The sequence below is a fragment of the Ruditapes philippinarum genome, unplaced genomic scaffold (genome assembly GCF_026571515.1).
Source record: "Ruditapes philippinarum isolate M1 unplaced genomic scaffold, ASM2657151v2 ctg16150_1_1_1_1, whole genome shotgun sequence".
Classification (NCBI taxonomy): Eukaryota; Metazoa; Mollusca; class Bivalvia; order Venerida; family Veneridae; genus Ruditapes; species Ruditapes philippinarum.
Window position 1 is genome coordinate 6,998 of NW_026856387.1, and position 12,536 is coordinate 19,533.

The 12,536-nt window shown below is 31.3% G+C and overlaps 1 protein-coding gene across 1 annotated transcript; it reads right to left on the reverse strand.

Annotated features, from left to right (window-relative positions):
- Nucleotides 1-3,224: 3,224 nt before the first annotated feature.
- Nucleotides 3,225-8,568, reverse strand: LOC132746346 (putative inhibitor of apoptosis). The gene is made up of 9 exons (XM_060735458.1): nucleotides 8,307-8,568; nucleotides 7,446-7,992; nucleotides 6,227-6,378; nucleotides 5,679-5,730; nucleotides 5,195-5,317; nucleotides 4,787-4,965; nucleotides 4,244-4,379; nucleotides 3,870-3,965; nucleotides 3,225-3,586 (listed from the first exon to the last, which is right to left on the reverse strand). The coding sequence occupies exons 2-9, from the start codon at nucleotides 7,822-7,824 to the stop codon at nucleotides 3,396-3,398; spliced, it is 1,308 nt and encodes a 435-aa protein (XP_060591441.1). The 5' UTR covers nucleotides 7,825-7,992; nucleotides 8,307-8,568; the 3' UTR covers nucleotides 3,225-3,395.
- Nucleotides 8,569-12,536: the final 3,968 nt, after the last annotated feature.

Below are 12,536 nucleotides of genomic sequence, written 5' to 3' on the forward strand. Positions count from 1 at the left end.
CTAACCTCTTATGGAGAATTTTAAAATTCCAAAAGAATTTTGCTCTCCTTATATATGCATATTCAAGTGAAAGTTGTTTTAAATCGGGTTTGGGTGTTAAATAAAAAATTTTAAATTGTAATTTTAATAAAAGTTTTAATCTCTAAAAAATAATTATTGTTTTAAGAAATGTTTTTTTTTTCTAAAAAAAGTTTTTTAATTTAAAAAGTGTACTTATATATATCCAAAAGTTATCTTTGGGCCAATTACCGTATCGTCTTTTTCATCTTTTGCTGTTTGACTTTAATACAGTTAAAAAATATTTTTGTATGGAAGTAAAAAATATACTTTTTTAAATTTTACATTTTGAAAAATTATTTACTTTATCGTTTTATTATTTATGGGGTAAAAAAACGTCTAACATTTTGTCTAAAAAAATGTTCTTCTTTTAAAGAATTAAAAAAAAGTTTTTGTGTCTGAGGCATAATGTGCCTTTAATGATAAATATAATAAATCACTTTGTCACTTGAACAACTATTTTTTCACTCCATTTATCTGTCTATGTGATTGATACGTGACGGACAATTACCCACGTGATGTCATCGTGACATTGATTATATCCTTAATGAAGATTACACCGCCCTTTTCTTAATTACTAATTACATTTTACATTAAGAACTGGTTTTAGATTTTATGTGAGTTATATGGATGTAAAAAAATTTTTTGTTGTTGCACGGTGTAATAAACAATAACACAAGTGTAGTCAATGAATTTCTATTACAATAATTTTAAATGATTTCAAGAAAGTATATCAAATCTATCGTGTTAAATACAAACCGGTGTGTAATCGCATTTGATTTATGTTTTTATTCTTCGTTCTATTTCGACTAAATAAGATTTTAAAATTACCGGATACATGTTTTAACAAACTTTGTGCGGTATATGATCTAGCAATGATACTATTATCATAAAAAGCACGTTAATGTTATATATGACATGCGATCCGCAGTAAAAAAAAACAGTTAAAAGCAGCAGGCCTATCAGGTAGTCATATCTTTTATAAGTGTCAGTCATGCACATATATTTGTTGGTCAACATAAATTTGGTGGAATTCATTTTATTACATTATACACTGAAGACGATATCAATATTGAATTGTGTTACTTGTTATTTTAATATAAAAAACCGTATTCATTCATAGTAACAAATCTAATAAATCAAGTTTTTAGCACGTTTGAGCCATCATATGTGATGGATAATGTTCATGTATAAATTTTACACTGTCATATAACGATACTACCTATTTCATTATACACAATACTAATATATTCAAAACTTACTGTTAACTTATAACAATAACAACAGCAACAAAGGAGAATAACAAAATATTTGATTTCATATTGTGTATTTATCTAATTTTACTGCCGTACGCTAGGGGAGTTAACAAGTAAAATTTTATGACAATTTGAAACATTTATATAAACTTTGAGAATGCTGAATAATTATTTGATTTGGAAAAGAATAATTAATGATTTTTATTCTTTATTCACATATCTAGTATTTTTAGCGACCATTTTAACTTGACGTTTTGAAGGTTTTATTTTCTTGATATACATATATATATATATTTTCTTGGCTTGGACATACCCGTTACAACTCTCAATAACACTGTTACTATCAAAAGCAATTTCTCAAAATCAGCCCTGTCTTCAGGACCATTTCTGTATAATTTCATCTGAATCTACCAAGCAGTTGAATAGTAGGTGTTTTTAAAGACTACTTTTTAGACGAAGATCCGACGGACACTACGAGCAGCAGACTGGAAAGTATTAACCGTTTTTGTAAAAAGCCGTTAAACTATAATTTCTGTAGGGTGTCAACAAAATCAAAAAATCAAAATCAACAATACAGATGCGGATGAAATTATGATTATAGCTGATTTATATTTTGATCATATTCTGCAAATCGGAATGATTTTGACAAATTTTATAATGGACAAACTTAATAATACATGTATAAATATTATACATATATTATTAATAATATAAAATACTAAGCCGTTAAGAAGCTTATTTTTAACAAGCTGGCATCTTTTTCAGCAGGAGGCCATCAGCTAATCAAAGCATTTAAACAATCATTGTTTTATTGACCTTTGACCTATTTAACGCTTAGTTAATAGTGGCCGTCTACTGATTAAGACATTCTTTCCTACAAAACATTTAATTGTCTTAAGTTATTGAGCGGAAATCGATACGACTAACGAACAGACAAATGTACGGACGCTCTCACTGATTTGACGTTTGGAATTATTTCTTTGATCTGTCTCGATCTTTACAACCCAACAAGCATTCATTTTTGCACCCAATGAGTTATTTTAGCTTATAAGTATTGCGTACACTTAATTCGGACGGAATGAACTTCAAAGTGACAACTTTCACACGGGCACACAATCCTTTATATCAGGTGAATGTACCCGAACAGACGGAAAGACAAGTGCTAAACCAAAACACAACCAAAGTAACCTATGGGCGTTAAAAACGTATCACGTGACAGATGGACTCGTAGCAGACAATGATAATACAAATTGTGCAATATCTTTACCGATATATGAGCCGCGTCATGACAAAACCAACAAAGTGGGTTTGCGACCAGCATGGATCCAGGCCGGCCTGCGCATACGCGCATTCTGATCAGGATCCATGCTGTTCGCTATCAGTTTCATTACTTGTAATAGGGTTTGTAAGCGAACAGCATGGATCCTGATCAAACTGCGCGGATGCGCAGGCTGGTCTGGATCCATGCTGGGCGCAAACGCATTACGTTGGTTTTGACGTGACGCGGCTCAAATTGTACAACATCTTTACCATTATATGATTGTGTTGAAAAAGAATGTGTTTAGTTAAATACAATGTTCATTTTTCAATGCATGTGAGTTTATGATATAATTGCCATGCAGTCTGAAAATGAACGCATCAGATGTTCGGTCCGGCACAAACAGGGTACATCACATCGTGAAAGTTATCAACACAAATCTCTGTCACTTAGTTCAGCAATAACAGTCTGATAATCTGTGTATTCAATAATGCACATCTTGTCATATGTATACTGAACCAAAAAGAAACTTTCGCAAAGTTTGTGCCAGTTGTTCAAGGGTACCACTAAGATGTACACACATATATGCATGTGGTAGCTTGTAAAACTCGGTTTTTTTTTTTGCAAAATCGGTCAGCTTATCCCCGTATAAAAGCCCGATATGTTTATTCAACGTAAAAATCGAGTTTCAAAAGGATTGAAAACTGTACTAACATATCTACATTCAAACTTGGTGAAAGTTTCTTTTTTGTTTCAGTATATTTATTTCTCAAAGTCATGCAAGCAATATTTGTTTACAAATATTTTATTTTGCTCGTTTTGACTCAAATTAAATATATTGAAACTGTTTCGTTGATCGGACCATTACATGTAGGGCACCTCTGGTAATTCTTCACACAAGTCATACAATAATCGTGACGGTAGGGTAGGATCAAATAATTTCTTTTTTCTTTACAATTTTCACTTTTACAAAAAACTTTTTTTCTCAATGTTGCATTTTCATCCAGACGATAACCTGCAACACAAAAGGAACATCAAAATAACATTCAATAAATTGACATCAATGTAATTATACGATTACTCGACAGTAAGAGCTTCATGTTATTTCAGAACACTTTCAAAATATAAGTATAAACATTATTGAGAAAGAAAATAAATATTGACAAAGCAACCAACTGATATATTCCTGCTTATGAATTTTTAAACTTATAATTAAGAGGTAATAAAATATAAAAGCGAAGAACATTTCCTTCTAGCTTCAATTTTAATCGTAATTGTGATACAGTTAATCTTATTACCAGTTAGTTTTTCTTCCAGCTTTAATCGGAGAGGGGAGTCTTTGATTGATCCAGTTTCTAATACATCTAACATTGGACCAATACCATTAGAATATCCTATTAAAAGAAATTGTTTGTTGATAACATTATAATAAACGATTTAAACACGAACATTAAAACCATACACACCTGGATGAAACGTATGACATACACATATGTACTCGTATGTTTATCAAAAATCGACAAGAAACTAAATCTGTGACCTTGACGTATCACCCCAAAAGCATTAGAATTTATCTTCTTGCCGTGAGCAAATACTGCTCTTACATGTTACATGTTTTATAGGTTATGAAATATTTATTATCACATAATTCATTAAACCTAAACGGATTTACCTTTTGAAATCAACTTTTGTAGCAAGGCATTTGTATTTAATTCATCACAACCACTTCTCTTACATGCCTCTTTGAAAGTTGTTCCACGTTCAACAGACATGACTTGCCCTCCACAAGCCCCGTTTTGCTCATCTTCCTAGAAACATGTATCGAAATTAATAGACTTAGCAATTTAAGTTCTGTTCGTAAACAGAATAAAGTTCCATTGCAATAAACTAAGGTAAATAAATATAATATGTATGCTGTGTTACTTATGTATTTATGTATACCAGTACTGGGTATATATTTATTTACTATACTGTATGTTTGTTAAATTGCTTTTTATTGGATAACTATTTATTTACACGACTGCTGTCATTTTATGATCATATCATTTTGTCCTCAAAAAAGGATATTTTGCTGTATTATAATTTCACTACAAAGGTTCTTGGTAGGTTATATGTCCGATTATATAACATGTCAAAAATCTTGAGAATTAAAAGTATATTAAATGTACCCTTTTTATCGTATTTTAAAACACTAAATGATTAAATATGCAACTACCTCAGCTGTAATATCACTAACTGTTTGCTGAATTATCTTGATGAAACGTTTCCCGATTCTTGATTCCATATACGGACACGTCGGGAAAAAGTAGCAGTGGTCTAACCATATTTCATCGACAGATTTTAACTTTCGGAATCGGCCATCGCAAGCAAAACAACGCACCACAGCTTCAAAGCCTGAAAATAAAAAAAAACACGATATTTAAGTAATTTAGATAGGACAGTCATATATGTATATAAATTGTCTTTAACTGCGATTACACATGATGTATTGATTTATGTAAAAGAAGAGATATTATAGTCAAGCATAATTGTGCACTAACATATACTAATATAAAGTATCAAACTAAATGTGTAAAAATATTAACAGACGTGTAAACAAGTGATTTTAAAGAAAAAAACGAACCTGTAAAATAAAATCCAGAATCGGCAACTAACTGAATATTCAATATTAGACGCCAATTCGCAAATGAAGACATTCGAGCTTCCAAACTTTGGTAATCTGGATGACAAATTTTTTGCTTTGTTTCTTTACAATGAAATGAAATGTAAAATGTTAAGAACTTTTTATTCATATACTAGTATTCATGTAAAAGTAATAACATCATTATCAGACACAATGCCTTATGCGCATAGTTTTTGTTTTTGAAACGATTGTGTGCAACGAAACCTATTTTCAGATATAAAACAAACAAGTAATATATTGCATCTTAGAAGACTGATAAGTTTTTCAAGATAACAAAATTAAAAAAACAAAGCTTGAACAAAATAAAAGTAAGGAGATAAACTGTTAAGAGAAAAAGAAACACGTTGAATACATTGAAATACAAATTTTCAATACAGCAGGTACGTATATTAATATACGTACCTGAATACAGTAGCAAACCTACCTAGAGTTTGTGACTCTTTTTTGTATTCACTATCGTGGGTACGAAGGTGTTTCTGTAAGTGAAGATGCAGAAAAAGTACGTTCTAGCAAGAATACATTTCTTAACACCGGAATGGACTCGGAATGCATCGCACAAAACGGGGACAAAAAAGGAAGATGGAGAAGAAATGGAAATTATCAAACAATATGAATACATACAATGTTTAATGCTATCACTATTTTAAACTGTAAATCAAATTGAGAAACACGGAAGGAAGTGCTACCATTGGAATATGGAGGGAATGGAAAGTAAGCAGTGAACAAAACTAAACTTAGCCCCAACAGGTTCAGTACGTACAAGGCACTGCGATTGAAATGTTTTCCGGTTCTAATTGCTAAATAAAATAGGTTTACATATATAAGATGCTATTTAAATGTGATTTTGTCAAAAAGTCTTTAAAATATTGAATTATTGAATAAAGAAAATAATGCATGTTGTATTTCATTTTGATTTACGTAGTTCAACTAATAATAAATCAGTTTGATAGATTCATTGCATTTGACATTTACCTTACATTCTTCAAGCCTAGTTTCACCGAGAAGAATCAGCAGATATGGGCACTGGTCAGAATGTCTAATATGTTCCTTGATTGGTTTCATATCTTCAGCAAAGTCTTTAATATTAATGCCACACGTGAAGCAGCGGATCGTGTCTCCAACGCCTGTAGTAAAGAGACTTGCTTTAGTTTTTATTGTAATTGAAATAAGTGCACTATAGGGAAGAAATTTACATTGTACGAGCTTATAACTAAAATTGCTTTTAGACAAGAGCCACCGCCGGGCGGGGGCAACGCTCGACTTTTTACTTTTTCTAAAAACAAACAAAGAAACATTTGAACAAATCTTGTATTTCCTTTTTATAATTTTAACAGGTCTGTCTTGTCACATTAGTTTTGTCAAAGTATAAATCCTTTCAATATATATCCGCATGTGTATTACAGAAGAAAAAATAGATATGTATACATATTTATATATAGACGCAATTATATATATTAATGCACAAATCAGTGAAAATTCAATAATTTAACGTTGAAGGTCAAGGTCATAAAAGGGCCAAGGTCATTTTGAGATTAATATACATAAAGGTCTTGTCCTTAAGAATGTTCTGTTGTAATATGAAGTCAATGCATTCAATAATGACAAAGTTCCAGCCAGATACAGCAAAAGAAAATAATTTCACCTTCAAAGTCAAGGTCATTCATGGGTGAAGGTCAAAGTTTGTCTGATTTATTTAAAGGGGTATCCTTGAAGATTATCATGGTCAAGTTTGAAGACAATCAATTTAAAAATAACAAAGTAATAGTCAATTATAGCAAGAACAAGCACAATTTGGACATTTGACCTTGAAAATCAAGGTCATTTAAAGATGAAGGTCAATGTTAGTATAGTTTACTGCAAGGTATTGTCCCAAGGGTTGTTGTGGCCAAGTATAAAGAAAATACACCAAGAACTTAAAAAAGTTATAATCCATGTACAAGTTTTCGGACGGCAACGGCAACGCCACCAGGACTATAACAATACCTCTACTCATCTTTTTTTTTTCAAAAAAAAAAGTCGAGCTCAAAATGTTTTTATATTTCTAAAACATGTGGACCGTTGAATAGAAATAAATTTATCATGGTATGTACAAATTATTTTATCATTGTTTAAATACTATCGGAAACTATAGATTTAACTTTCTTTAAAGTTTCTTATTGGAAACAAAAAACCACTATATTTAACATGTTACCAGTGTAAAAGAATCCAGCTTGGTTTAGAGACTTTGCATCTGGTTTCCGTCCTCCCCAATTTTGGAACGTCAACAGCCTTTTATCATGATCCTTATAACTTTCATATTGAACTTCAGAGGGAACTTTTGACGACAGATTGTCAACATCAAAAATATTTGAATCATTTATTGTTATAGCAGGAGCTGGTAATGTTTCATTGTTAACAACTTTACAAATAGGTAAATTATAGTCGTGATCGTAAGGAATTGGACAAATGTAGGCATTGATTGGTTCTGGAACGATGTTTATACATAAATTGTGTTGAAACTGTCCATGTGTTTCTAATATGAGCGTTTCAAGTACCGTTTTATTCATTTTATAGTTTAGAGATCTGTTCATGTGTATTAAATGCCTTACAATTTGGCTTTACTTATTTTTTACTAAATCATTTTCGTTATTCAGCGAACACTTGTGCTGCTGACATTGTTAATTATAATATGATATCGTTGATTATTTGTTGCACAGTACAATGTTTCCATGTACAACTTTCCATGTAAACTGCATCACCTGATGACAAAAATCAAATACATGATTGATCACAAGACAACACAATATTATTCAAATTGTATAAAGTGTTTTTAACTTTCAACTGACCCTTGATTGTTATCAGTAACTAAATGTGTAAATAGTGCAATTCTTATTTTGGCTGAAAAAAGAAACACTCAAATGTAAAATGATGTACATTTATAAGTCCATATACAAAGGTTTGTGAGATGTTTGTAATAAATCATAATTATGCAGTATCTATATATCTTACGAAAAAGTATTTGTGTTTTAGACTAATTTTATAACAAACTGAAAAATAAAAAATATAAACCTACCTTTTCAAATTTCTGCTGAATAAAATGTACTCGTATAGTGTTTCGCCTTACACATGCATTTTAATTTCATTTAATATTGATGATTTAACACAGTATCTCACCATTATTTAATATCCCGAAAAATTAATCATAGTTTCGTATACAATGCTCGTTTGAATACCTAATTAAAATGATATGAGCCAACATAATACACAAAAGTTTGTAAACACAATATATTGGCAAATGCTCAAATGATTAAATTCAATGTTGAAGACAACGTTTTAACTACAAATATCTAATATGATATCAGTTGTATATATTCTACAATGCCATAAAGGGGATTGTATCTGTTATTTATTTAGTTGGCAAACGATAGCAATTACTTGATCACGAAATACATTGACGAATCTCTATGACACAATATATTGTGTATTATGTTTCAAAGAAAACATTGGATTTAATTTTTTTTAAAGTCATTTGAATGATATAAAGTGAGTGAGAAAATAAAATTCTTCATATGGTATAGGATTTTTAAAGGAAGCAACACAAAATTGCCAGACATTTGACCTTCAATGGTGATCTTGAGCACACAGCAGTTGCATGGGTTCTACACAATGCCTTGTTATGGTGAGTATTTGAAGTTTGAAGAAAATCCTCCAAGGGGTATATGATGATTAATAGGGCGATCACGAACGGACCGGCTGAAACGACACAGTGATTCAAGTATGATAGTCTTCTTCACATTATATATTGGGGGTATAATAATATCATGTTCTATAACAACTTTTATCAGCTATACATAAATATGTTGTATCGGATTGTGAAATTCACACTTACCAACATCATCCATATATAATTTATTCGTAGTCTGTTATCACGTATATAAATAATAATTTCAACCTAACTACTTATGGTATATTTATAATAATTTCAACCTAACTACAGACCTTCCCTGATGGACTTATGCATTTTTACATTTGATTTTTTCAGCAAGAATATTACGTTTGACAAAAGTAATTTGAAGCAGGATGATTAGAAATGATTAGTGTTCAAGAGAAGGAAGCATTTTATTATTTTGGAAATATTTGCCATTATTTATGAGAAATAGAACTTGAATTACGCAGCTTACTTTTCTCTCTAGGCATAGGTAGGATTCGAACCAAATATTGTATTAATAGTAATTGACGCCTCGGTATTCTCCAATTAAAATTAGTACTCAGTCAAATTTGAATGGGAATGATTATTAAGATAGAGTTGTGCATACTCTCAATGTAAAAAAAACGTTATTCACTTATTACAAGTCACTGTTATATACGACCAAAGATAGTAAAACCAGATCTGATAAGAACATTATTGCTTCTTGTTGGCAATAAGATAATAAAATGAATTTAAAGATTTGGAGTGCTCGGCTTTCTTCTCTCACTCATGTTGACTATCAAATGAGCTCTAGACATTGTACTAAACGTCAAAGAGTCGTTGATATACGAAGGATGATCAAAAATTAACCGGACTTTGTGGATGATTCTTTACTGTTAAAAGCAATAACATAAAAATACATGGAACATAAATTGGAATCTATCCCCTAAATGATACAAAAATACCAACAAGAAATATTAATAAATAAAAAAGTAATGGTATAACTTTAAAAGTATTATAGCATAAAATCGGCTCTTTTTTCTCTCTTTTGCCCATGTTAAAACGGGACCAAAACCATGTGTTAACATAGTCACGTGCTCTTGTTATAGCCCGGTTTTACCTATGCGCAATACATACAGGGCTCAGTAAACAAACAAAAAAAATGACGATTTGGCCTGTTTGCCAAAGTGTTATATTGAAATTATTTATTCGAGGGCCTCAATCGCATAACGGTGAGCAGTATTCAAGTCACTATGCCGGAAATACGGCGTATAGACATCGTCGCTAATCTTGGTTGTCATCCTTTCTAAGAAACTGACAGTTTTCAATGTAAACCAATAAATGTCATTTAGTTTTAATCCTCAAATTAACTTACAAAACAAGATAACACAACATGAATATGAGAAAATGTTGTTTCATTGGTGTTTATATTGATAAATGCTCCTTATATTTCTTTGAGAGAATAATGTTTAGTGCCTGATATTCTTTTATAAACTTGTTAGCTTGAAAAAAACTAAAACGATTCTGATGTCACTGATCTTTTTTCTACCGTCAATCTGAAATCCTTCTAGGAATATCGGAGGGTCATGGTGTGTCTTGGGCAGAGTAATTTAATTATTTTTTTATTGTTGAGTTAATAAATCTCCAATGTTAAGCATTGTTAAATCAATTTGAAACGGTTCTGAGCATTTGTATTTCCCAAGTAGTTGACCCCGGAAAAATAAAACGTATACGCAAAACATGTAGAAGTGGATAAATACCGTCCAAGCACAAGGATTTAATGTATGTGTTTTGTATTAGATATACATAATGAATCTTTTTTTTAAATATGATATTATAGTGTCAACGCACGTTTATTTTGTGTTATAAAGTCTGCAGCGTCCCTTGGAACTGTTTGAGCCCTCGCCCTACCGGGCTCGGGCACCAACTGTTCCTCGGGACGTTATAACACGAAAAAACGTGCGTTAACCCTATAGACTTTAACCACGTCACGAGCAGCTTTTTACTCATTCACGATGTAGGCCAATACGTGGTCCACAGGTTGTTGACTGCCAAATATACCTCTGTACAACAGGGCTGGAAATCAAAACTGCATCGTATCCTACAAAATGTAAATAAACGCCGCCATTTTGGAACGGAAAAGGTATGTTTTTGTTTATAACTCTTTTTGTTGGAAATGACTGAAAACCAAATATATGTATTAACACGCTCCTCTATTTTCCGCTTCGTTCGGTATATGTTGCTTGCACAACTTTTTTGTAAAACAAAAGTTATAGCGAACTTACAACTCGAAGCGGAGCAGAATTTTTTATGAATTTTTGTGGATACGACGCAGTTCATATTGCTTTATCTATCGTTTTTTCCTTCAAATCGATTATATATTCATTTCGAAATTCACCATAAATTTCAAAATATAATTTTGCATCATGTATACATATATGATACGACGCAGTTGTATTTCCATTGCAGGCTGTATATTGGTTCAAATATGCTATTCAAGTCCAACAACATTTCTTTGTTTTCAAATTTTTGATCATTTTGAATGCGCACAAGTGACCTATACAACTTATCTCGAGAGCAGAAGTCACTCATTGGTCCCACGAAAATGGAAAATTCTATTAAGGCTTTTTTTTCGGTTGCATTTTTAGCACCTGTCAAATTCCAAATAAAGCGTATCAAATACATTGAAACACGTGAGCGGCAACGTACGTGTTTAAGTGCTGCCTTAGCATGCCTATAAACTTATTCCCTTGAGTTCGAAACTAATGGGGGTGGTTACATTTTTCATATGCGCAAATTGCATGGCTTCCTTTGTATAATTTACAACAATTCCGTTATTACTTATGTCTTTTACGCGCTGAATTTATTGTATTAATTTTCTTAATAATCGATGAAAACAGATGAGCTTTTTTATTTGAAACTTAAAACGGTATATGAAATTAAGTATTATTCCTCTTTTAATACATGATCAGGAAAAATGGTCATTTATTTTGAACATTAATTTTTTTAAATGATATTATAAATGGGTAAGCTACGATATATTTTTGCAAGTACTGTATGATGTTCGTTCGATCATTTTTATGTTCAGTGCCGTTTACCGCTGATTTTGTCTTATGGTTTTTCTTTACCGACGATGAGAACAGGTCTACAGAATGTATTTTCTGGATTCGATCTATAGTGTCATTCTTCTTCATTAAAAAAACTTTAAATTTTCAAATTCGGATTATAAAAGATAAAAAAAAATATTTTGTAAAGTAGCTACGTGTCCGATTTGCAAAGGTATTTTACGCTTTGAACCGATATATTTGATACAGATATATGCACGATATGATGTTTCCATAGTATTGAAGAAGTTTTCTTATATTAGAGTAAAGCCGGGATGAGAAAACTTAGGTCAGATTATCGCACTGAATTGTCCACAGACTAAAGAGAAGGCATCTTAAAATACCTTTATACTAAAGTGTGATTTTTATTTGATAATGAATTGCCTGACACATAAAACATTTTCCCAAGAAAATGTCTTCAAAGAGGATTACTCCCTGTTTACATTGAAAAAATCATCTGCTATCCGCAACACTGACACATCCTTTTTTAAACGAAATAAGTAAAAAGTAA